This window comes from Labrus bergylta, chromosome 7 (genome assembly GCF_963930695.1).
Source record: "Labrus bergylta chromosome 7, fLabBer1.1, whole genome shotgun sequence".
In the NCBI taxonomy this organism is placed as follows: Eukaryota; Metazoa; Chordata; class Actinopteri; order Labriformes; family Labridae; genus Labrus; species Labrus bergylta.
In genome coordinates, this window is record NC_089201.1 from 14,377,825 (window position 1) to 14,405,261 (window position 27,437).

Sequence of the window (27,437 nt, forward strand, 5' to 3'; positions counted from 1 at the left end):
GGGACCTTTGAGTTCCTTGACCTTTAGTTGCAAAAAGTCTAATTACATAACAAAAGTCTTGGTATGAAGTCTTAATTAATGGCACAGTCGGAAATTAGGAGCATGACAGGAAGTTGCTAAGATACAGCAATAAGCTTGGAAAAACTGGACGTCGCTTCCAGAAGCTCTACTGTCAGATGTTAGACAGTGTGATCAGAAGTCTGACCGTTTATGAATTCCTCGGTGATAAACTTGAACGTTGTGGTAATTGAAGGCAAAATTTAGAGGATGTAAATACTTGTCTATACAGGAATCAATGACAAAGAGAGTTTTCTTGCTTTATTTTCTCCAAAGAATACAGCCACACGGGTTCATTGCTCACAGATCTCTTCCAGTGAAATGATTCAGAAATCACAGACCTTTAAATTCACATCATCAGAATAAAACCTGTGTACTCAAACACTGCTAAATATGACAACTGATTACCCATCTTTTTTTTACAGGAGCAGTACCAGTTCCTGTACAAAGCCATGCTGAGTCTCATTGGGACGCAGGAAGATGAGAAAACCCTCCAGTCGTCCGACAACAACGGTACCATCGTGGTGGGGACGGCCAGCAGCGCTGCAGAGAGCCTTGAATCCCTGGTGTAACCGCCTCACAAAGAACTCTCGTTTCACTTTTACACATGAGCAACAGCCTTTAGTCTCTCCTCTTCAGCCACCAACAGAACTTCTCTCACTCCTAAAAAATGATCGTCCTCGCTCAGGATGCCATGTCGCAGTTTGAGGCTGGCGTTTACTGAACTAGCTTCTCCGTCTTCTTCCTCTTCTCACGATCTGGACTCCCTGCGGTTTTTGTAACGTGTGCCTTTTTGTATTTTTCATCCTGTACTTTTTAACTTTGATACAAGCTGTAGACTAACAGTCTGATGTTTTTAACTCTGTACCGCCTGCAGACGCTTCACTCGACTAACACTTTTTCCTCGACCTTTTGTATTTATTGGCACCGAGCCAAACGGGGAAACAAAAAAGGGAAAAACTGCCTCTTTTTACAACGAGAGATATTTTGTTAGCTTGTCTTTTATAGAACTCCTGCACTGAAATCCTTTCTGTAAATACCATCGCAACAGTAGCAGCAGTGTGCTGTTGAAGGGACATTTTAAAAAGGGCCTGGAATAATACAAAATAATAATAATCTAATGTAAATAATATTATAGTAATCAACTTGATGGACCAAATTTCTATTTATACGTTTAGATTTTTTATATTTGACCATTCTTAGTGCATTCAGATGATATGCTTTACTTCTAATCATGTAGTAGGAGAACATTAATGCTTTTATATTCTGGATTTTTTTGTAACAGACTAAATGTGATGCATGGGGTACTGACATGTTTGTTTTTGTAGCTGGACATGAAACACTGCCGGATTCTTAGCTAGGGGAATAAATAAGTGGAAGACCATAAAACACAGCAGGGTCTGATTGATTTCTTTACGCTGTTTGATGAAGCAACAGCGAGATCTACTTTCAAGTTTTACAGCCTGACCTAACCAAGAAGCAACCTCCAGTGTTGAAAAATAAAGCCAATGCCGAAGTGCAAAATCCTGCAGTTCATCGAGTGTCCACTAGAGGCTGGCTCCAGGAACACTGGAAGTCACATACACACAACAGGCAAAAATCAATTTTTACAGCATAAATAAACATGTTTACAGCCTGGTACAAAAAAATCAAATAGGTCTGATTAGTTACTGTCTTCACTGACACACACTGTACAGGGGGTGAATTACGGTAATGTACCAAATGCAGGAAGAGACCCAGAAATGATTGAGTGAGGGGTCATTTTGTTTGTTTTGGCGGAAAGACTTGGAGTTTCTGGAGACAGAAAGATTTTTTTTTTGTTTGTCTCGCTAGAGAGCTGGCCAATCAGAAGAAAGTTGGAATGAGGGGAGGGAGGCCACAATCTAATGGGCACAAAAGATTTGCCTCTCTTGCAGCCTACTACCTTTTAATAACTCAGCAAACGCAAAAATGAATAAAAAATAAATACATAATGAAAACAACATGTGCAGAAAGCTGTTTCTTTTAGAGTCTTGTGATTAGTGACCATGCAAGCTTGTTACCCAGTCTCTGTTAAACGGGTCACTTCCTGCATTTGGTAAATTCCCTTTCCGTAAAGATTCTGTCGTTTGTAAATTTGTTTGGGGACTGGTGAAAGTGTTCTGCCACTTGTACATTTGTATCAGTGCTCCTTAAAGTTTTTCACATATTGTAAATTTGTTTTGCACTTCCCAGCCACCATAGATTTTTTTAAACTGCTCAGTTTTGATTCTGAAAATTATGCTTGTTATCCATAGCTGACCTGATTGACATATTTCCTAGGTTACAGGACTTTTTTTCTATCTTCTAAAAACGAGTGATTACTGACATGAAAAGTAAGATCCGACTCTCACCAAGACCATGAAGAGGCAATCAACGGTCGCCTGAGAAAGCACGTTACATGAGCATTCTGTGATTACCCAGAGTGCCTTACAGCGACAGAATGAGCCTCGGCTCCTCGATCACCGTGGCTCACAGCCACGAGCAACAGGAGGAAGGAGGCCAAAGCTCAGAGGTCACAGGGGCCAGACAAAAGATGGAGCAAACAGTCCTGTGAGCCTAATGGGAGAGAGGTGTTAGAGAAACAAACACAGAAACAGAGAAAATGAAGACGGGGTCTGATGAGGTTGTGTCCGACCTGTGGATTATTTTTTCCCTCCTCTATGGAGTCATGCTTTAATCCCTGCACTGAACTGGTTATTCCAATTGATTTCCCATGTGTTAATCCGGGCTAAGACTCTGCAAGAAACGCGCCTTTTCAGGACAGAAAATAGGTCAAGTGTCCAGACGTCGTCTTGACCGGCCCCCCTGTATCCTCACCTTCATTTGCATTTGTGACTTTTCATAATTACATGCCCAATTATCCCCTGCTTGGTGGCCTAGTTTGCATGAATGCCTCCAAATTGATTGGACGCAAACAGACTGATTGTCTTTATTTGTTTTAGAGAAGCTGAGCTGAGCTACATAACTTTATATGAATTCACTAATCACTTACTCACGAGTAAGGGAGAAAGTTTTAGTGCTCTATCATTTGAGATTTCAGAGGAATCGTATCTTAGAAGACAACTATCCCAGAACAGGATCACTTTAAATCACTGACACAGGGGCAAGTGTTTAACTAGGGGAGACATCTCTCTCTAAAACATGGAAAGCTGTCTCCCCCCGCCCCCTCCTACCTAGAGTCGATGCTCACGCAGATTACCATGTGGTGGACACTGAAGCTTCAGTGTTTAGCCAGCTCTGCATCGGTCTGTAAACCTTTCTGCATTCTAACCTCTCTCCATTTTTCAAAAGCATCTCCAATATTGATTCTCGTTTGAGCACGTTTCTGCTCGTGGAGCTTATTAGAAACATGCAGAGGCTTTTTAGGTCGGGTACAATCACTTCTATCTGAACCAGTTCTCTTGACCGCTTCCATCACTGCAACACCTGTTGATTTGACCTGATAACTGCTCTCATATCTGGCAAACAGAGGGGCGTCCAAAACGGCCGTGTGGGGGTGCCTTAAAACCTCCTACAGAGGAGAAGAATCTAGTTTAATGTACATACAAAATGCAACACTTGAAAATCAACCGTACACTTTTCTGTCGGCCATGTTTAAAAAGGTAAAGAACACGAGAGGCGTCTTTATTCATGATGTCATCATTGGTACATTTTATAAAAGCACAAATTATAAAGCTTTCACAAAATCTGTGTGCTTTGCTCACATGAACAGCAGACACGTGAACTCAAACAAACACAAACTGTGTTCATATTAAATCAAAACAACACAGAGTTTATTTTCATCCTTTATTTGACTCACATCGTGTTAATGTTGATCATTGTTCCCTTTAAAGACAGAGCTAACAGCTTCATATGAACCCTAACCCTAAACCTTTGATATGAGTTACCAATCTGCCTCTGACTCAAACTTTCTGCAGACCCACTCCTAACAGACATAACCGTTATACATCATATTTAAAAATATATCTCAGGTACATGTAAAATAACTCTCAGACACTCTGTGTCTTCTTTATTTTCACCCCTTTAAAGCATACAACAAACCACCGTTTACAAGGTTCCACCCCCCACAAAGTAAAATAAATATCACTCAGGTGACGGACAATAAATACTCTGCAGTCTGGAAAACCACTCGAATCCCACAAATAACGGATAAAAAAATCAAGATTTCTACGAGTCTGATCCCGACATGAGTCTGAATTTATGTTACTGAAAATCTCAAAATATTTAATTTACAGAATCGACATCGTGAGGTCATCATACTTAAAAAGAAGAGACATTTGAAATATTCTTTGTTATACCGTCAGATAATACGCCGCGTATCAGTAAAGGAAGAAAATGCGACTTTTTAATCCAGTAGATGTCGCCCTTGAGCACCAGCATGAAACCAAAACAAACTGCTGTTTGGCCACACCTCCTCCATACTGAAGCCTCCGCTCTCCTCCAGAGACATACCTCCAACCCCCCTCCACTGACACAAAGGAGTTTAGCACAAGCAGTGGACAAAAATGTCCTTGGCTCGAGCTGCAATCGCCTGTGTCCTGCATTGTTGTGTTAGCATGCTAATGTTAGCGCTCTTTAGTTAACTTGTAGCTACACATTGCATGTAAACAGACACAGAATAACCATGATCTAAAAACTCTTACTAACATCCAAATAATCAGTGAGTATGTTCTTTTTCTCTTGTCCTTGACTAAAACAGCTTTTATACACAAGGGGAGGAGCCGGCCGTCCCGTCCATGTAAACACGGCTCTGACAACAACACAGCCAGCGGGACTCGAGCTTCTCACTCATTGTAGACAGTCATGACTCAGAGACACATTTACACAGGATAGACTGGATTCATGATATATGTATGTGTAACATGTTGCACATTCTTCCTTTAAAGATTTGAGGTTAAATGCACTTTTATTTTTCAATAATGATGGAAATTTGGAAGGTGCATCATAGTGTTGAAGGATATACTTTTGTATTTAATGTAATAGCAAATTAGATTGTAATGCTTTGACATCAGCAGGTTAAATAATGCTAATGTGTGCAAAGTGGAGATTTTTAAATGGTTATAGCAGAGATGCACCGTTTGGGAAAATCCGATGCCAATACCGACTTGTTTTGGTGTAAGGTCAACATTTCCTCTCGTGTGACGATGAAAACCACTCAGCGTTTGTCCAACAGGTAACTTCATCTGCCCAATCCTGTCTCTGAATCAGGAGTTCGGTGTTCTAGATGTCGGCAATAAACATCTGTTATTGACATCACTACATGCCACATTATTTACCGATGTCTGTCAACAGGGCCGATATCAGCAGATGTTGAACCGATGTGTCCGTGCATCCCTAGTTAATAGTTCACTTGAATTGTCTTGTTCTAATCTTGTCCTCAATGAGAGAAATGTCCCATGTAGCCCATAAGAGATTTCACTTATATCACGGCTACAGGAAGTAGTTGGTAATGCTTTTAAACTGTGAGAAGTCCAACCCTGACAGGACAAGCTAACCTTAGTGTCTCAAAAACAAATATTCATGTTTAATTCTTCTGAGGGCAAGAATTAAAAACAAACATACGATACATCTGAAAAGTTTATGATGGACTTTGACCACTTTTCACTTCTGCAGAGGTAGCCGCTAGCTAATGTGAAAATGTGTCGTCTGTTATGCCTTTATTGTGGCGGGGAACGACAGGCTGCAAAGGGTGACGCTTACACAACAACGATCTTCTGAAACCGGGATCGTTTTCTTCATTATCGTTTTCTAAAAGGTTCAGCGTTCAGACGACAACATTTGCTGTGAACATGGATCTGCAAAAAACAACTGTAGTACACATGTCAGACCCGTAGGTGGCATTGTGACTTTATAACAGAACTGTTTTAAGGTTTAAGGTATAAACGTTTGTGTGGACGGATGATGAGGATGCTACTCTAAGTGACCTTAAACTACAGAGAGTAAACAACAAGAAGAGGGTCGACATTTTCACAAACAGGGAACGGGAGTCGGCCATTTTTGTTATCCAACTGCTATTTGCGCTCACACAAGCAGCTCAGCAGGAGGTTTGTGCCAGAGTGAAGGCATTAAAAGACTTCAAACAGCAGCTGAATTAACATAGATTTTTGATGCATAAGCAGACTCATAAACGTCTTTCCTTTGACAGTCGCTCTGCTCGTATTCGGACGATGTTGCTTTAAACAGTCGACCTCAAACATCTTCACAGAAGAACTTCTCTCTGATACAGTTTACACTTGTGAGGAAACATTTTGGTTTGGTTTCCAAACTCAGAAAGTTTAACTTTCAGCTGCAAATTTTTTGACCTTTTTGACCTCAGACTTAAAAACAGGGAGTTACTTAATAATCTTTGTAGAGCCGCCTGTCATCACGTTTCCTTTAAATAGATTTAAAATAACTTTGAGGGATTCATCCTTTTGACCTATTTGGCTTTTTCCTGCAGTTACGCTTTGACATATTTCTCATATTTACTTAAAAAATTAACTACTATACATTTGATCAGAACCCGGAGGGGGGGGGGCAGGTTTCATTTCAAACAGGGACTACATTCAGACAGGTAAGTCTCAGTGTGTCAGAAGATCCAGTTCAGATCAACTAGAAAAGCCAGACGATAGGATTGGAGTATAGCTTCTTTTTGTGTGTGAGAGATTGTAAGTGATTATCTGCTTCCACGCGAGGCTCCCCTCTACTCCTGCAGGCTGCTCTTGGACATAAAGTGAAGTCCTTCCTCCTTCAGTCGGGCCAGCGCCGGGCCGTAGACCTCCTTAGTCATCGGAACCACAAGTCCCTTTGTAGTGATTTCTCCTGCAGAGAGAAAGACACACACACCAAGGTTAAACTAGATCCCTAACTACTTCCTGTTTCTATGCTTAAGTTAAAGTCCTAACCTTCCATCTACCAGAAGCTATATACTTTATTTCACAATAAAAGCACACGGCAAGTAAAGTACTCTCAGTCTTAAAAATTCCACTTCACCATGTTCCTCTAACACTAATGTGTCCCTAGTCCGTCTACAAACCCCCCAACGTCTTCTGCCTGCTCCACTTTTCAGAAAATGTGTGCTCTAACAGGCTGTTTGGAGATTTTCCCTTCATGACATCACAAAGGGCAGTAACCCCTCCCCCAGGTGGGTGACACTCCCACAGCTAGGTGTTTGTTCTGCCTTCTCACTGTAAACAATAGGACATGGAGCGAGAAAGCCCCGAGACGCCCAAGCCCTTCCAGAGAGGGGGCGTGGTCAGACACAGCTCATTTACATTTAAAGGTACAGACACAGAAACAGCCTGTTCTGAGCAGGACTGAAATAGAGGATCAGAGTGGATTTAGAACAAGAAACTTCACACACGTTTTGAGGAGCTCTGAGACTTATTGAAACTGGTTGAAGATGAGGAGAATATGTGACCTTTAAGACAGTACAAAAATTCACAATAACGTCCTATCAATTTTTATTTTTTAAATGCGAAAAAATAGCATTTGAAACACGTCATTAAAAATGTGATTAATTGCGATTAAGTATCAACAGGCAAGGCAGGCAACTAAAAAACACCTGAAACCAAAAGTGATGAAAAACTTTCTACTGGTCTCGATCCACAGATCAGTCAAATAGTTCTCAAACCGTTTACAGCAACTTCTTTAAAGTTCATATTCAATGTTATGAGAGAAAATTCAGACTTTTCCTTACCCTACCCTAAGACTTTTAGACAGAATCTCACTGACCTTCAAGGACCATGCGAGCAGCAATGGCTGCTGGGTATCCTACAGTCTTGGCCATGGCAGAGAAGCCGTTGGGGTCTCCGTACACCACCAGGCTGATGTGTTTGGTCTCCAGCTCGCCGGTCGGGTGGCGGAGCCCGACATCGTTCCTCAGAATGATCATGTCACGCTCTCCTTTATCTGCACACGGGAGAAAAATCGTTCTTAACTGATGCACCAGTTTGACTTTTGCTCTCGGTTATTAATCAGGCTTTTGGCTCACCAAAGGAGAGTTTGGCTTCCAGATGTTTTGCAAGAGCAGCCAGGATGTTATCAGCACGAGGCACAAACTCATCACTCAGCATCCCAAACCTGAACACACACACACAGACAAAAAAAAAGAAATCCTTAGAATAGATTAACCTTCACAAAGCCTTTTTCAAAGCTTTGAAAGAAAGCGATTCTGCTTTAACACCCTGGCGGCGCTGCGGCAGTAGCAGCCCCCGCATCCTTGGCTTCCTCTAAAGAGATGAGCAGTTGTTTTTTTGTCTCTGCTTTGCTGGGGAATTGATTAAATGAACAACAAGTCATTCAGTTTGAGCTGTGAGCAAGTTGGCTTTTTACTCTCTTTAATGACACAAATGGAATGTTTCCAACGGTTTACTTTTACTGCGGCGGGAATTTACGTTTCAATGCCAAAGCGAAACCTCCTCGTCCTCGGCTCTAGCGGCGGGAGAACAATGGCAGCGTGGAGCCTTGGTCTGAAGAGACACTTGGAAAAGTTGATTTCATTTGAAGAGTGTGCACGCTACACCACTTCAGGCGTCCTCATTAGGAAAGGGAAAGCGAAAAAGTGTGCAGAAGAGGAGCATCCTCGGCCTTGTTGACCCACAACCATCACAACACACCCAAAAAAAATACCTCTTTTCCTCTACTTCATTTCTAGACTTCCTGCTCTCTGCTTTTGTAATGCACTCAACTTTTATGTCCACATTTTCTAAGTAAGGTGAAATCTGGAAGATAAGTCTCAGTCTGTTTTCAGGGGTCTCTCAGAGAAAAGCGACCCCACGAGTTGTGCAGCCCACCTCCACTGGTCACTCGTTGACTTTCATTTAGGAGTCTTTCAATCAGTGCAGCATGTAAAGAGCTTTACTGACCAAACAATAAGCCACTGTTTTCTTTAAAGGCGCACTCTTCAAGTTCTGCCACCGGGGGCTCTCAATCAAAACAATAACAAAAGATGACGTCGAGGCTGGCGGGAAATCATGGGAGTGCTACTCCCACCTCAGATGAAAACATACTCCGAGTTGACCATAGTCAAGATGACCGAGTTAAACAGACCTGAGGAAGAGAATACGTTTACAGACGAGCTAATGTATCCGAGTATAATTTACATGACGTTTTTATCACAGCAGCACATACAGCAACTTCTAGAGTTTCCATGGAGACGATAAACATGTCGTGTCTGTCACGGCATCTGCCATTTTTTTATCAATTTAGATATTTCAGAGTAAAAATTCCACATGTTTAAACACCTTTAAATGAAGGATTTTCAGCTAATGAGGGAGAAAAGATGTTTTAAAACACGGCCCTGGTAGCCTGGTCTGCGCCACTTTGTATCTCCAGAGCTCGCAAGTATCAATGAATGGAGTTGATTTTCAGGTGGCGTGCAGTGTGTCACGGGGGCCGCTGCACTCTCACCATCACAGAATTTTGTTCCGGTAAATCGGTCGCGCTGGTGTAGAGGACGCAGCCGACTTTTTAGATGAAACAACAGGTATTAAAAGTGACCAGACTTTACAGGTACTTCATGACTTTCCAGTGTTTTCCTCTCTCACCATCGCAGGGTTTCCATCGCAAACTCGTCCTTTCCGATGCGCTCGTAAACAGCTTCTTCATATGCATCCTGGGAAATGGAGGAGGATAATCCCATCTGCTTACACAGGAGATCTTTCTGTAGAGAAAACAAATCAAGTTTCTTATTTTAGTTCCTCCAAAACACTCACAGTACAAAACGCTCTCACATGCCGTCTCCCAGATTGTCCCCTAAAACTTCTTCTTTAGCTCCTACACGTCCTTATATTTCTGTTTAGCATTTGGACTGTATGCTAGCACCTCTTTAGCTACTGAGAAATCCTAGCCTAGTATGCACCCTTCAGCTTCTGTTTAGCTCCTTGTATGTACCCTTAAGCTTCTGTTTTGCACCTGCACAAGGTCTTAATTCTTCAACTCCTTCACAATCACCTACTCCTCTTTTCATTCGAGGAAATTTTGGTAATATTCTCTGAAATTTTGGTAATATTCTCTGAATTTCTCTCCTGGCTGTTTTTTCTAAATAAAAAATATTTATTTGAGTGTTTTCATAGAGAAAAGTAGAGAAGTGGAGAAGAAAAAAAAAAAAGCTTATCGTGCTTTGAGTTGTGAGAAACACGCTTTGAACTAGCAGCTCTGCGTGTTTCTTTCATCCCGAGAAGATAAAAGAGGACAAAGATTATGCGCTGTAAACTCATCACTGTCAAAGTGCCTTAGGTCACCACAGCCTTGATGTTGACAAGCAGCTATTGACAGTAAAAGACTCTTAACTTCACTGTCAGAAGCGTCAAGTGGAAGAGCCGCAAAACAGCTAATTTCATAAAAAACTGGGTGCAAGAGCGGAAAGGAGAAAAAGCAGCTATCAAAAGGCAGCCTTTCAACCGTGTGTGCATCAGTTTGGATGTGTTTTTTTTTGTTTTTTACACTGAATCCACTCTCAGCGGAGGTTCTTACCCAGGGTGTGAGGTGCTGGATTGGACAGGGCTCGCTGTTGATCAGACCCAGTTTGACGAACCCACTCATGGCCTTTGAGAAGCCCTGTGGTGCACAATGAGAGCTACAGTGAGTCACAGAAGTCATTATCTACACAGATACAGAAAGGAATCAGGATTTAGCAGCACCACATTTCTCTTACATAAGTTGCATGCTTCATGTTTTACATGCAAATACAGAAAAAGGTCTTTGACTTTTGTGTGCAAATATATGCAACTTAAAACACAAGCTTACACATTTATACAAAGTGGCACATTCTAAACTATTAAACACACTAATGGGGTGCAGGATAGCGGTGGTGGTGGTTATGACATGTACCCCATGTGCAGAGGCTAAAGCGTGCCTGTTGTTGATCTCTGCGCTGCAGCTTTACCCAGATAAGACAAATTTTAAAGGACATTTAGTGTGCAGACTTTTCTTCGTTTCTGTCTGTGTGTGTGTGTTGTACCTTGAAGCGCAGCGTTCCTCTGATCAGTGTGTGTGCCGTCTCGATGCCGTACGACTCAGCGTACTTGGTGCTGTCACGGTTTGGAAATCCCTCAAGGTTGAATCCAGGAAGGAAATCCATCGGCAAGGTGGAGTCCATCAGAGAGCCGCCGGCCGGGATACTCACCACCTGAACACACACACACACACACACACACACACACACACACACACACACACACACACACACACACACACACACACACACACACACACACACACACACACACACACACACACACACACACACACACACACACACACACACACACACACACACACACACACACACACACACACACACACACACACACACACACACACACACACACACACACACACACACACACACACACAAACAGATTCTCTCAGTACAGGAACAAATTCAAATTGCATTTAAAAAAAACATGTATTGAACCTTTAGGGCCTCCGTACCTCGTTGTCTCGGAGGAAGATGGCGGGGCTGATGGTGTTGAGGAGGACGCCGTACGGACTCCAGCTGAACTTGTAGCGAAGAGGATTGTCGGAACATTCAGGAGCAGGAAGACCGCCACAGAACGAGCTATACGACTCCACCTGAGGGTTCACAAGGTCAAATCACTTCCTGTCAATCAACTCAGTGGATATGGATAAGGTTGATCATAAATAAGACTTAGGCCCCGTGTCCACCTAGCGCTTTTTTTTCTGAGCGCCAGCGTCTTTTTTCAATTTTCAAACAGCAGAAAGCGTCTTTTTCAGAGCACACAGCCAGCGCTTAAAGATAATTAAAGTCATTTATTTGTAATTTTAAGAGCGATTATGATTGAGACGCTGCCTGTGACATAACTCTGACACACCTCAGAAGATGCTCGTTACTAAGCTGCAGGAAGAAATATTTCTCCTGTTTTGTTCAACTTGGTTAAAAAACAAGTTTCTAATGAAAAGTCAGATACAGAAAAATCATCAAGTGTGAGAAATGTAAAAATAAAAAATCATCTGCTCCTGTGTCGCCTGAATCTGACCTCAAACCTTCAAACCTGAGTGAACTTCAGCAACAGGGCCAAGTGTTCAATCATGGATCAATATAACTGGCATAAAGTCTCCGCCTGTGTGTCTTCAAACATCATTATCTAACACACACACAAAGAGTGTGTACTGACTCACCGTGCAGCCGTCTGCTTTGCCCTGGTCGATACACTCCATGGCCAGCATGTGGTCGATCCCCGGGTCCAATCCCATCTCATTCACGATGGTGATGCCAGCCTCCTCGGCACTGACGCACATAAATCACACACACACACACAACCACAAACAGACCCAAACACACACACATTTAGTTTGACTTCAATGAACCCCACACAGATTTTAAACCAACTGAACTTGTTTGACAAGATTTTTTAAAATTTTATTTCTGAGGATAATTATCTGTGATGTGCCTGCTGAGTCAAGGCTGTTTGCTACAGAAGCTCAAACATATGAAATAAAGGGATGAGGGAGACTTTAGTTTAATTTGGGTTTGAATGGAACGACAACATGTGAAGAATAAAGGTCAGGTTTTGAAATTAGAACCCGATATAAAGCAGAGGAGAAGATCTTTACTTATGAAGTCAAAACATCAAAAAAAAAATCTTTCTCCCTTTGATTTTTATTATTTCATCCCTGGTGGGTTTTTTTTAATTTAAAAATTATTAAATAATTAATACTGAAAGTTCAACATAACTCTTGATTTTAAAGGAAGAATGTGCAACTTTTTCATCCAGTAGATATCGCCCTTGAGCACCAAAACAAACAGCCTTTTTGGCCACACCTCCTCAATACTGAAGCTTCCGCTATCCTCCAGCGACACACCTCCAACCCTGCTACCCTCACATTTGCACGAAGGAGTAGCCAGTATGTCCTCCTTCTAACTTTAGATTCTGGTCCTGAATGCTCTGGATTTGTTTGGACCAGAAGGAAGGCGTTTTTAAGGCACCCCCACACGGCCGTTTTGGACATCCCTCAGTTTGCCAAATATGAGACCAGTTATCAGGTCAAACCAACAGGTGTTGCAGTGATGGAAGCGGGCAAGAGAACTGGTTCAGATAGAAGTGATTGTACCCGACCTAAAAAGCCTCTGCATGTTTCTAATAAACTCCACGAGCAGAAACGTGCTCAAACTAGGATCAATATTGGAGATGCTTTTGAAAAATGGAGAGAGGTTAGAACGCAGAAAGGTTTACAGACCGATGCAGAACTGGCTAAACACTGAAGCTTCAGTGTCCAGGGGGGGAGACAGCTCTCTACAATGTTTTAAATTTGGACTACAGTACCTATTTTTAACACTAGGAGTCAGAGTTACATATTGCTCCTTTAAGTATCTTCTAATTATCAGTTTCTTCCACAAAAAGTCAAATTTAATCACTTAATACCATATTCAACTTCTACCTTCATTCACAACACTTTGTCTCTTTAATAGTTGAGAGAAGATATTTTCCTACTTCGGTTAAAGTCCATGCGCTGAGCACACATTCACTCCTGTATATTGGATCCTGGATAATAATTAGCTCATAACTGGGGATGAAACATCTGAAAATATCCTGTTTGTATAATCTCTGCGTGTTGTGAACTCACCTGCTCTGCAGCTCCTTCATGGCAGGACTCAGGTAGCTGGCTGTCACCATGTTTACCTTCCTGTTGATGCAGTGTTTGGCGATGAGAGGGTGAAATGAGTACGGCAGCAGGCTGGGGAGCAGAGGGAGGAGGTCAGGTTAGGAGAGGTGAATGTACTTTGCATATTGTAAATGGTGATGTAGATTCAGCTCAGTCGTATGATGTAGAGGTGAGCAAGGCGGTCCAAGATGTCGACACAGCTTCTTTTTTTGGTCATCCAATGAAAGTAACGACCTCACAAGGTAGGTAGGAAGGTTTCAGACTTCAGCTATTGTAAGAAATAACATTTCTGTGGACTACGATGAAGAAAACAGTAGAAGCTGCTACATTGTTCTCCAGTGTGGGCACAACTTCTCACAGATGCACGAGGATGTATAGCTTAGTTGGTTAGCTTGCTGCTAACACATACAGGAAAATGCCTCGACTGGCTCTGATCAAGACCATTGTCAGTACTTGGGGAAGTATGGTGACACAGTTCTTTAGGACGAGGCTCAATTAAAGATGGACATCAGGGGAAGACAATGTGCGATTGCAAAGCAGAAAGCATCCTAACAGTCCCTATTTGGGTGATAAACTGGAGGCCAATCTGATGCCAAATACAGCTGATAATTGGCTTGTGGCCCTGCCTACTTTTGGGGGTGTGGCCAACTGATTAAAAAGCCTGAAAATTATTGCGTACTAATAAAGTCAACTAAAAAGAGCCTAAAAATCAAAATACTTTTCAAATCTGTGACCACGGGGGTTAAATTGAAAAAGTCATAGATTTAACAACCCTTCCCTGAAAACAAATAAAGGAAACCTCGACATGGGGGGGAAGTTGATTCTCCCCGTCCATCTCTCAGCATGTTTTACAGCATACCCTACCTGATGACCAAGTCATGATCTTTGACCAGAGAGTCGAGGTGTCCCTCCTGGCTGCTGGCGTCCAGTGTGACGGGGATGGTGTTGGGATATTTCGCAGCCAGCTCTTCGGCCTGCTTCAGTTGAACAGTCGCTAAACACAACCAGAGACAGACACAGCACATGTTTACACCCCTGTGACGCAATCGTGTCTGTTACAGCCCGAGCTAGTGTGAATAATCCCGTTTCATGTTTTAAATATCATCTGAATGATTTTGTAGAGCTTACTCACCCACAGTGACCTGGGTCTTCTCGTCTCGAGTCAAATACTCGACCACAGGTCCTGAGACATATCCTGAACCCAGCAGCAGAACGCGTTTCATCCCGGCCTTCTTCAGGATCTGAGCTTTCTCCCTGAAGGACGTCAGACACACCGACTTAGAGCCCCATTATAAAACACACACAAATGACATTACAAATGAAGGGTAGTCTATCCAACTGCATTTCCACCCAACAGATGGAGATTTAAACCCTCAAATTTGGCAAAATAATTAAGAAACCAGAAAGACATTAATGATTTTTGAGAAGATTGAATCTAAAAAACTCATTTTAATCTGAACATTGGATGGGAACCAGTCTTTCTGCCTGCGTAGAGATGAATAAGTAGAAGAGACAGCTTTCTACAATGTTTAAGAGAGCGCTGTCTCCCCCCGCCCACCGCAGGAATCTTTTACTGTTTTGATTAAACTGCACACACATGTATCTTTGTTTATGTTTCATAAATCAATTAACAGATTTTCTCTGTGTTTCTCAGATCAGAGTATAACATCTATGTTGTGACAGTGAAATGTGTAAAAAGTAGGCAAAGAAACCTCTGATCAGACACTTTTGATGTGATTGAGGATCTGAACTGAACCATGAGGAGATGAAGGAGGAGGGAGGAGGGAGGAGTATGGGGAGGAGAACAAAATAATAAATATAAAACACTAACATGATCATTTCCCCCTTTTTTAATTACTTACCAGATAATCACAGGTGGAAATTATATTTTCATGCATGTATCGTCCCTGTTGGCAATCGTGGGCTCGTGTAAATAACGGGTCACAGCAGATGTGTTTCTGTGTCGCATCAGTTTGAAGTTTGTCGTTCTTGTGAACAAACAAACTGATTCAGAGGAGAGGGTTTTCATCGGGCAGGAGAAGAAGTCTCCCGTTGGACAAACTCAGATTGATTTTCACGGTGAAAAGTGAAAGAGAAAGTCGGCGGTGTGAGAGAGTCTGACAGCGTCACTGAGAATGATCAGCGACATGCTGACAACAGTTTAAATTCATCCAATCACAAAGCTCGTCTGAAAAACAGACACACAGAGTTAAGAAGTTATAAAAACACTCAGAATCGGTCCATCTCTTAATTATTTTAAAATACCATTAACCTTCTTATCACTGAGATGATGGCTTTCATTTATTCAGATATTCAACCGCTGATACTCTCAGTACCGTGATATTAAATTCTCTACATAACGAGCCGACCTTCATAAAGAATACGTGTGTGAACTTTACTTACATGAAATATCCCATCAATGAAATCGCTGAAAAGATGGATTTATCACTTTCAAAGAGGCTGAACGTAACCCTGTAACCCTGTGTGAGTCCACTGTACCACGCGGCCTCACACTCTCACGCCTCTTAATTAATCCGAGAGGCCTTCTCAGAACAAACTGGAGTCAGTTAGAGATGCTGGATTATCATAACAACAATAACATCATAATAGAGGCCTCGCCCCCGGTGACCTGTGGCATCAATACGACCAACCACCAACCACCCGCGGGCCTCAAATCCCCCACGAGCCAGAGCCATGGACTCGTTAGCTTTGCCCTAATTGGATGCGACACCACGTACATGCACGAGAGCGACTGGAGGTCGGAGCGGGCACCGGGGCCTCGTCTCCTTAATTAAAAAACAAAGAAAAGAGAGACGTTCCCTCCGGAGGATTTCTCCCTGAGTTTACATATCTTAAAGGAGCCAAACTCAATCAGAAGGATTAAGATTTGGAGGCATGGCTTGTCTGGAAAAATGATACTTAGGGAGAAAACTCATCAGGTCTTAAAGATGGCCTAAATATGAGCCAGGTCTCTGTGAGAGGGGCGGACGACAAGGCTGAAATCAGCTGTTCACAGAGTCATGGTGCACGGAGGCTGAATATCAATCAGCTAAAGAAAAACAAACATCATGAAGTCAGAGAGCTCGTTCAAATCTTTGAAGAGCAGCGTCGACCGAAGCTGGAGAGAAGCTGTGAGGCTTTTAAAGGAGGAAATGTGTCAGATAGAATATCAGACGGAGAAATTAAATCAAAGCTGATTCAAAAAGGTTAAAAAGGAACGACACGCTGAGGAGGATTTTACAGATGACCATGCAAGATGGAGCGTTTGTTTTCAAAGTCACAGGAGATAATCATTGTCTGTCTTAGCCATAGTGTAAATATTCATTGAGATGAGCGGAGAAGAACATACTGGAGAACAGAAAACATAATGCAGCCGTTTAATTACTCGACGGAGGTCGTAGAAGTGGCGTGCAGACACTCTGCACCGTGCAGCAGACACATTTATAGAAACGTCACTCCCCCTTCTATTGGCTTGAGGTGAATTATCCGGAGAATATCCTGCTGTGTTCTCACATCAGCTCACTTGGACTACTTGCTGCAGAAAAAATACTAAGAGGCTGGAGGAGAAAAGTCCGAGAGAAAAATTTGACTGTTTGCGAAAAACGCTAATGAGTCAAATTTAATGTATATCAAAAAACATTGGCGTCTTAATTCTTACGGGGTTGCAGTGCGGCCGATCCCAGCTGTCATTGGGCGAGAGGTGGGGTTACACCCTTGACTGCTCGCCAGTCAATCACAGGGCTGACATATACGCTGCATGGGCTCCTCGGATGGTCCCAGTTTCCGAATTGTGAAGTCGTTGTTTTCCGACTTCAGTGTGCTCTGGGAAATATCAGGAGTTTTTAGGTTTTTAAGCAAGTGTGAAAGCCCTATGTTGTGAGGCTTTACTTAATTGGAACAATAAGAGGCTTTCAGATAGGATGCAGTGTGCTCTGCGCTTGCTGCAGGGTCCGGGCGCAGAGCAAGAGGGGAGCGAGCACCGGACAAATCATTGGCGCAGGTTGCTAGGTAACCAAATCGATAGTTGGGAAAAGTGGCTACTTTTTGGATCCACAGTATTTATGTTTCCGTCAGCAGAAAGCTCCTTCTGGCCAATAGCTGCAAGAAACAACTGATTTATTGAAACACAGCAAAACTAATTTGGAAAGTGAAAATATGGGACGTGGCTTTACTTTTCTTTTTATATGAAAGGAGGCGAGCAGGTTCCTACCACTTCCAGTCTTTGTTTTAAACTCGGCTAAAGAGATATAACGCTGGTAACGATCGGCTCCTGTGACTCTGATAAAGATCGATGATACACACACAGAAAGGTGAAATATGACAGAGTGATATGACGTAGAGGAGGTGACGGCGGGTTTGGTGAAAAGAGAGAAAAAAAAGGTGTTTCTACCCCCCGACACCCGAGGGTCCAGCGTCTGACGTAGGCTAGCAGCTGTGGCTTATTAGCACGCTAACCATGCAAGGTGTTAATGCAGAGGCAGGTTGGCAGAGCAGACAGCAGAGGGCAGCACTGTGCAGGAACAACCACAGGTAACGGTTAGGTTACAGCACTGAGACTAAAACACCACAAGCTGTGAAGCTGAAAAAGGACGAGTTAGCAAGGAGAGCAGGAGAATAGAGCACAAATATTTACAGCTTTTAGCTAAGATGCTATTATTATAAGTTATACAGATGCTAAGTTAGCACAGGTTAGCTACATTAGAACTCAAACAGAACACAAACGTTACCTCTCTCGCAATCTTTCAGACATTTCATCCACAGATTGGGTGCATTAACTCAAGTGGAACAAGTTTTCAAAGTACATTTTTACCAATCGTTTTTAACAAGCTACAAGCTGAGCTGCTAATTTAAATTAGGGCTGTCCAACGAGTACAGTTATTAAACGCTGATATTCCAGAGTTAATCACGTTTGAAATTCCGTTATTTTGCTTTTATTAAAAAAAAATTGGGGGCTTTTATTTTGTATTTTTGTGCAGTCTTAAGTTGGCTACACACAAATCGTAACAGATTTTAACAACGTTGGAGACAACAGACATGACCACAGTTCTGACAGATTATTAATATTATAATCCTCCGAGCGCTCACACTAGACGACCCGGCCGGACCGCTTGACCACACACCTGCTGTTTGTAGTAAGATAGCACAGACACAAGATCGCGCAGAAACTCGCAAGATCAAACGCGACTTCAGAAGAAAAATAAATAAATATGGAGTACGATCGACATCATCAGAAACAGAAAGTGGTTTTGGATCCCAAACTGACGTCAAACAGCTGATAGGAACGGTAACAAAGGTCAATGTTTGATGTCATAAGGTGGATATGACTCTGGACTCGTCACATAACTATGGTGTGCCGAAAGGGACAAAATAACGCGATTAGAAATAATTGACTTATTAACGCCGACAGCCCTAATTTAAATACATTAAGAAAGACAACACACCAAAATAAAAGACACACTAACGAGCTCAAAGTTTGAGTCTGAAGTAAGACTTACATTCTTTCTCGTAGTTTCTCGATGTATTCAAACTTCGGGGTGAGGACTCCGTTCGAGGTGATGACGGCCTTTAGGATAAAATAAGACAAGAAGAAGATGCAGCACGTCTTTTAAAAGGTATTCATTACCTGCAGAAATATCAATAATATATCAAATCAAACGTTTCAGATCTACAAAGAACAGAAACCTTCCCCTGCAGCCTCCTCTGCTCCGAGGGTTCTTTGACTTACGTCTCTGACTTGCGGGCTGAAGTCCTCCTCGTCCAGTGGTCTGGTGGCGTCTGAAGGCAGCTGAGAACGACACAAACACTTATTAAAAATTGACAGAGATACAGATTGCAGAAACGAGTCCCGACAGTTCACCGTGTTAAACCAGCTAAACAGCTCTCTCCCAAAGCAAACCCAACCAGCATGTTTGACACCAGCAGAGAGCAGCAGCTCTAAACCCAGCAGTAATGCCCTCTGCTGTTCTCACCTCACCTCAGACCCAGACCTCTTACCATCTCCCAGATGTAGGGGAAGAGCCGGTCTCCAAAGTACTCTGTGGCTTCAATGGGCAGCTGAGCGGGAAGGTTATCGATGGAGCACATGAGGATCCCGTTTCCCTCCACGCTGCAGACACACAAACACAAAACCATTTTGTCAAGAGAAATACTTTATTTGTAATTATTAACATTTGGCAGTACGGCTCTGTTCTGGGATCTCGCTGCCCTTCAATGTGCTTATTAGGCAGGAAGTGCACACATTCCTGCCCTTCCCGTCTAAACAAGGAAAGCAAAAATCCCAAACAGTAGCAGGCGTCAAGGACAACATCATGACATTGATTAAGTAAGAACAGCATAAAAGGAGCAGCAGCAAAGAGTAGGTAGACTAGAGCTGCTTAAATAAAACAGCATGAGTGTGATTAGCCAATAGGATGCTTTGAAGTAAATCAGCTGGCCATCAGCTGATGAGGTGGTTGCATGAGATCAGCTGTTATCAAAAACTGACCCCATGACCTACGCTCAGTTTTAATGATTGGACAAATAGAAGAGATAAGCTGGTACAGCTGCTCGTCCTCCGGTCTGACTGCAGATTTGAAGTATTTTGTCTGTGACCGTCCTCTATATTTGGAAACAGAGGTGACCTCAACTTTATATTTGCACATACACATCTTGTTTCTGTTATTCTAGGAGGTAAATGACAACACTTTTAATCAACAGATAAAAGAACATGATGGTGGTGCAGGTGAGAGTGTTTGCCGAGTACCTGTCGTGATCTATGTGCTGGTCGGCGTCGTACATACAGAAAGGCTTGTCGATGGTGGTGCACTCGATCATGAACTCGATGGAGCCCCCGGTGTCAGCGGAGATGTCACAGATGGCCAACAGTCTGTGAGAAGAGAGGCGAGTAGGTGTGAGAGAGGGCCGAGCGACAGGCTGAACGCAAACATGGCCGATAACCTGACGAGATAAACGCGTGACCTCTGTGGGCGTTCAGCGGGGAACACACTGCACCGCTACACACTCAGTTAACTCACCAAGGGAGTCAGGATTAACCCTTTGAGTTTGACTGAAAGGTTGTTAAAGGAAAGAAGTTATCATAACATCTATTCACCAACAATACTTTAAATAAAATACAACAATGAGCATGTTTCCTGCGTTGGTCGAAGCCCTTTAGTTCTGTTTAAAATAAATCTTAATGCATTGAGAAATAATTATATTAACAGCGTTCCCCACATACTGGTGGTACTTTGGATGCTCCAGGGTTTTCTTTTTAAAAAAATTCAAAAATAGGTATATTAAAAGTGTGTCTTATAAATCAGAAAACCAGAAAAAACAGATCTCTCTTGGTAGGATTCAATCTGATGATGTTCGTACTTGTGAGGCAGCAAAGGCGACCCCTCGGTGGCGGCAGGCGGGACTTTTGGCGGTCTCATCAGCCTCTGGGCGTCCGTTCGCCTGAGGAGTCGGGGCGTGTGGGGGTCCCAGTAAATCCCGTTGATCAGACAGGTTGTGTACGGCGCCACCTGTGGACAATATGATGCAACATGTTATCAGTTTTAATGCATTGAGAGCACTTTTTACAGTTACAGCCAGGAAGCATCGTTTATGTCCTTAAAGGGACAGTCAGAAGCTTTATCCTTCAAAATAAAATACAGACTTAAACAAAAGTTAAGCTGCTCAGTCATCACTTCTGGGCTTCCAAAATCAACACCAGCAGCCAAGAGACGTTCTATAACTCGTTCAAAATCAGCTGACAGAAATCACTTTTGATTCAACCATTTGATCAATTATTCCGTCATGTTTTTCATGGGTAAAAGTCAAAAACTGTCAGGTTTCTGCTTTTTAAATGTCAGGGTTAGATTATTTCTTTGTTATTTTCACAATCTTTTGACTTTTCCTTTGCAGCCTTCAAGTCAACACAAAGTTTTAAAGCGATCAGTTTGTTGCACCAGTTTTGAAACCGCCTCTCCAACCAGCAAGTGTGTGGATAGAAATAGAGGACGAGGCCTCTGAGTGACGGACAGGAGCAGGTGGGAGGTGCAGTTACTGGGGGGGGGGGGGGGGGGGGCCAGTGAAGGGTTTGGTGGTGTTGGCGGTGGAGGAGGAGTAAAAGCGAGCAGACTCACGCTGGTCCTGAAGTGCGAAGTGTACAGCTCAGGGTGGTTCTCGTACTCCAGGGGGTCGTAAATGCTGTCGCTCTTCCTCATCAGGTGGTGGTGTCGGCTCAGGACGGTGGCGTACACTTTGGTCATGTCTATCAAGAAAACAACAACATGCTCTTAATGATAAATCAGTAAAAGCCTCTTTTAACTGAGAGAACATTTACATCAGATTAAAAGCGCAGTAATGCAGCACCCGAGAGCAGCTTAGAACGCATGTTCTAACATTAGCATGTAGACCTGAAGACTAAAAATCCAAATTGAGTTTGCTTTTATATGTGAGTTTTTTTATATATTAACACTAGTATAATGGTCACAACGGTATTCAGGACGCAGCCGACTCTTTAGAAGAAAAAAACAGGTATTAAATTTTTTTTTAATTTTGCAAGCTTGAGATAAGAACGCTGGTTTTCCTGTGATAAAGGTTCATTCAGTCGTTTTTCTGCCAAACATTAAGCTGCTTTCACTCAAATCAATGAATAAAAATCAATAGAAAACATATTGCACATTACCCATAATGCAAAAGATCTTCAAAAACACAGCATGAAAGGTAAGATAACAAAGGTAAGAGAATATAAAAAACGTGACAAGCCACCTTAGCACTGGGCGATCGGCGCATATTGTTTTAATTTTCCGGCTACAATTAAACATTTAGTGCGCTCACAGATTACCTGCCTAGGGACAACAGATGGAAACTAGCACTTCTGCTATAATCTGGCATTTTTACAGCTGTAATTGTTACAGCTGTTCATTAATATGCACTGTCCCTAACAAATAAATAAATAAATAAAAAATCATGAAATGCCGTATCTCACAGTAATGAGCTAAGTTTGGACTATTTCTCTGTTTGTTTGGTGCTTTTGCACGTCTGGGGTACGAGGAAAACAAGTGGAGATCTTTAGAAAGCGCTAAGAAAATTAAAGTAAGTTAATAATTTAAAGGGTCGCTGCTCTTTTGTGATGTGACTGAAGCTCTGCATCTCTTCTTTTAGTAAACATCACAGCACTGAACATGACGCACACATATGACATGAAGCACACAGACAAGCTCGGGGGTTTCCAAACCTCCAGTCTCAGAGACGTCTTTGAGCTCGTGAGGCTCAACGTACTCGACAGGAAGCTCGTTGATGATGTCTTGGGCTCCCTGCAGGAAGAAGAGACAGGCATTAAGAACTACAACTTCCAGAATCCCTCGGTGTGCTCTTGATTTCTGAGATGTATCAAACAGTTGCGGTACCTTGGAGACGTTTCCGGTGCCGGTGAAACAAAACGTCACGGGCCCGATAGATTTAGGCATGAGCCCCATGGAGATCTCGTACCCACAATCCCTCACTGCATGGATGGCCTGGCTGACGTTCCTGTAGTTGTGAGCCATGCCGATGTGCTGATAACAGCACAGAGAGACAGGAAGTGATGACATAGATTTATACAACAAGGTTGTTCCTTGTTTCATGCAGCAGCCACAGAGCAGCGGGCTGTAAACGTTCTCGTTTAGATCACAGACAGAATCAGGTCGTTATTCTAAGTGTCTGACAACGTTACAAAGGGACAGTAGAGAGCGTTCTCAGCAGAGAGCGGCCGCCTGGAGAAAAAGCACAGCGTCTTTTTTCCAAGCACTCCGCCTTTTTTGCGCGGAGTGCAGTAATGTTGTCTGACTCTGAGAATAACAACCTGAGCCTGTCAGGGACAAAAAACACATTAACGTCTAGTGGATTCACTTTGATGAGGCGCCAAACGATTTCATTACAGCCTGTTTTAGCTTCAACTTCAGACCCCAAAATATCTAAAATGAGCGACTCAGTTTAGAAACAGCAGAATCAGAATCTGTCTGCGTGATGGATTATTAAGGTCACAGAGATGTTTTCTCTTTGGAATCTATCTTAAAAGACGAGTCTCTTACCATGAAGGGAGTGTGGTGTCCCAGAGCCAGGAAGCGCAGCCCCAGTCCGTGCAAGATGTTGATCATTCCTACAAAAACAAGAAAATCTTGATCAAATCCATATTCAGCCTGCGTTTCAAGGTGAGATATTTACACCCCTGTGACACCTGTCCTTCAATCTGAATGTCTCGGAGGCGTAATGGGGGGGGGGGGGGTCAAAGTGATCCTCCCTCTGTACCGCTGTTAGTGGTTGTAACAGAGGCCAGACAGGATCAGCTGAGCCAGCAGGTGAGCACAGCGCTGTGTGTGTGTGTGTGTGTGTGTGTGTGTGTGTGTGTGTGTGTGTGTGTGTGTGTGTGTGTGTGTGTGTGTGTGTGTGTGTGTGTGTGTGTGTGTGTGTGAGGAGCTGCTGTTGTGCCATGCTTCCTCGCTCAGATTGGGACACCAATATGAATCCACTGAGTCATTCCCAGGTTTAAGTGGGTCACAGCCACATTATTCTGTGATGAAAGCCTCAGGCTGAAACACATCCGTATACCTTCAGCTGCTGCTCTTTATCTTCTTTACTAAAAGTTTTAAACGTCATTGTGAGTGCTGACGATGTTTTGCTTCAGTGCTCTTTGAGGAGTTTTGGAGTTGAGCACGCCGGCGCTGTGTTTGCACATGCCAGCAACGTCGACACTAAAGTTTGTTGCTGCAGTTTGTTGTCATGTTGACACAAATCTGAGTCAGCAGCCTCCAGGTCAGCGAGACCAAACGGTGACGGACTTCTTGATTCAGGCAGAAACAATTTAACGGACTTTAAAAGGTCCAATAGACCTGCTGTCAGGTGTTGATCTCTATGGTAACGGTCACACACAACACAAGCAGCTGCCAAACACTCTCAAATCGGTCCCAGAAACGACCGACTGTCCGAGGCAAATTTTTGGTTTGTTTGTTTTGGAGGAGGTTGACATACCTGCAACTCCAGCCCACTGACCGAACGCTACGATCCGATAGCCGTTAGCGTCAACCATCTTCTCGTAGTCGATCAGACGAACCTCCTGAGGGAGAGATTTTAGGAACGTTATTGGAAGGAAAGACAAAAATAAAGAGAATCATCCAACTCTGGCAAACGCTTCAATATCGGTACATCGACTTGTGATTTTGAAACGTTGCAAATTAGTGCAATTCAGACCGTTTGCAGGCGTTTGCCTAAAAGTTTAGGTAACTAAAATCAAGAAATATCTGCTGCCTGGGATTGTATTTTTGCTTCTGTGGTATGGAAACAGGTAGGGGAATTTAGATTTTTACTGGTTTAAGATTCCGGTATGGGGACAGAACTGGTCCCAGTGTCCGGTTTTGGGGATCTTAAAGTCTCTCACCTTCTTCAGCAGGTCCTCCAGCAGCCCCATGTTGGCCTCCTGAGCTTTGATGGTGTGGGAGAAGAACGCGTACGTCTTCTTGGGAATGACCTTCTCCTCCGGCGGGCGCTTGACCCCGATGATCAGCGACGCCTCGGAAATATCCTCCTGGATGACGGCGCCCGCCCTCATGTAGTACTGAAAACAAACACAGGCTGAATCAGACGGCCGGCAGTATGAAAGCCTCAACATGTTTTAAATGTTTCTCTTCAGTGTCATGGTCGAGCGCCATACCTTCTCGTGGATGGCTCTGCGGTTGGACGGTTGCACCAGGACTTTGGCGCCGGCGTTGGTCAGCTCTTTGACGTGGCGCGGGGCGAGCGGCGCCCTCCTCTCCCAGGGGTTGACGTCCTCTCTGCGGATGGCAATGACGGCCCTGTGGTGCTCATATCGCCGCTGGCCATTGAGGCAGCTCGGCGCCCTCTTGCCTTGGCGAATGAGGAGTCTAAACATGGCTGCACCCCCCCTGCTCAGGACAAAGACACGGAGCCACACACTGCTTGAAAACGCCACGTTTTAGCAAACATGGGGGATCGGGCATTCAGTCAGGGACACAAACTGCTACTTAAAGTCAAAAAATGTTTTTTTCTAACGTCTCTGATAGATTCATATAAATAAGAAGGTAAATTTGTATTTTGTCGCTGATGACAAAGTTCGACTGGAGGTCAGACTTTGGTCAGGTTTGCTGCTGGGAGAGAGCTGCTGACACACAGGTGGTAACATAACAGGAAGCACTTTTATTCAGTGCCTGAGAACTCAAAAATCAACCTTAAGACATGAGAATTACTGAACAACGCAGACACACAACCATTCAGGGTGCAGCTCTGGGACAGAGCACTGGATCTACGTTAATGTCAACAAAAGTTTAGTGACAGATTTCTGTTCATCGGGACTTAATGTTTACATGAGAAGAGGAACACGCAGAGGCGCTGCTTGTCAACAAGGAAGGCAGGCAATGCTTGGAGCCCCAGACCAGTGAGGGGCCCCCAAAGCAATGACAGTAAGAAAACCTCCCTAAGGGGGCCATATCTGACAGCACTCATTCAAGTTGCCCTTGCAAGGTAGGAGTCCCCCCCCCCCCCCCCTTCAAGACCTCTGGTATTCAAGATCTTCAACTAGTCCAGTTGCCTTTGGAAAAAGCTTTAAAGGCCTCTACTCATATTTAGTCAGTCTGTATCAGCCAATTAGAGACAGAATAGGGACTAGGGAGGGTCATCCCTTCACCATCCTAGGTATAAAAAAAAATTCAGCATACTATTGAATATGGTCAGTCAATCAATGATGTGAATGAGAGGGGATTTGGAAGTGCATTAACCCTCTGGAGACTAAATTACTAAAATAACTGCACCACACCACTGCTTTAGACAGATCCAGGCTAGCAGTTTCCCTCTGTTTCCAGCCATTATGCTAAGCTACACCAACAGGCTGGATGTAAAACCTACAGACATGAGGGGTATCAATCTTCTCATCCAATATTTACCAGCAGGAAACGTGCAGGTGTGCACTTCAAAATGGTCAAACTGTTCCTTGAGGATCCTTCAGATTAATGTCACAACACTTTAAAAGGGTCCTGAAGGATCTGAAGTTTGGACGACACTAGTCTGGGAGCAACAGGTGGTACAGATACAGTAAACGTGAAGTTGCTGTGTTTGCCAGACTTCATAGAGAAATCCCATCAAAATATTGAGCTGTGACTGTAAACATAAACAATCAGATAAACACATTTTGCTTATAGATGTGCAGCAGTGATTATTTATAACAGCAGTAAGGAACATGTTTAGAATAACACCTCACGGTAAACAACAACATATTTAAATGTCAGTGTTGAATCCGGATTTAAACAAAGATTTAAAATCAGTAAAAATGTGAACGGGGTTTGGTGTTGTCATTCGTGGATTAAACCTCTCATACTGTAACCTCATGGGTCTGTCCCTGGGTCTGTCTTCAGCTCTGCAGTCAGTCGAATAGTTTCACACACTTTAACGATTAATCAATACAGTGATCGAGCTTCATGCTGCGCGTGGTTGGTTCATGCTCACCTTTTTGACTCAGGTTCAGCTCCTGACGAAGAAATGTGGCGACGAGTCACACAGAGGTGAGACGAGCTGCAACTTCACACACAGGAGGAGGACCGGCAGTAAAACACACCCACGAGGCAGAGTAAAGCGTTTCCGGGATGAATTTCAGAATAAAACTCACTTTCGACGATTTCCTCTCAGTTTTCTGTTGCGTGATCTCCTTACATGAGGGAATATTTACAGTATGTGGTTTTTGTTAATTATTGAATAATTGAATTCTACGGAGCCCCTGAAGTCCAAAAAAGCTGAGAGAA

At 43.2% G+C, this 27,437-nt stretch overlaps 2 protein-coding genes across 5 annotated transcripts in view; one reads left to right on the forward strand and one right to left on the reverse strand.

The window, feature by feature from the left end:
- ptprz1a (protein tyrosine phosphatase receptor type Z1a) overlaps positions 1-1,448 on the forward strand; it is a 75,682-nt gene extending 74,234 nt beyond the window's left edge. For all 4 annotated transcript variants that reach the window (XM_065956835.1, XM_065956836.1, XM_065956837.1 and 1 more), the window contains one exon: positions 483-1,448. In XM_065956835.1, coding sequence (XP_065812907.1) covers positions 483-629 — 147 coding nt within the window. In that variant the 3' untranslated portion in view covers positions 630-1,448. The remainder of the gene's footprint in view (positions 1-482) is intronic.
- Positions 1,449-3,850: 2,402 nt separating this feature from the next.
- Positions 3,851-27,266, reverse strand: aass (aminoadipate-semialdehyde synthase). Its single transcript, XM_020635003.3, has 24 exons — positions 27,145-27,266; positions 25,340-25,571; positions 25,067-25,243; positions 24,661-24,745; positions 23,724-23,791; positions 23,061-23,207; positions 22,889-22,967; positions 21,792-21,919; positions 21,040-21,188; positions 20,429-20,551; positions 19,681-19,792; positions 19,412-19,471; positions 19,182-19,249; positions 14,819-14,940; positions 14,551-14,680; positions 13,648-13,758; positions 12,202-12,310; positions 11,494-11,634; positions 11,021-11,188; positions 10,534-10,617; positions 9,606-9,721; positions 8,051-8,139; positions 7,792-7,968; positions 3,851-6,879 (listed from the first exon to the last, which is right to left on the reverse strand). The coding sequence occupies exons 2-24, from the start codon at positions 25,556-25,558 to the stop codon at positions 6,761-6,763; spliced, it is 2,781 nt and encodes a 926-aa protein (XP_020490659.2). The 5' UTR covers positions 25,559-25,571; positions 27,145-27,266; the 3' UTR covers positions 3,851-6,760.
- Between the last annotated feature and the right edge of the window lie 171 nt (positions 27,267-27,437).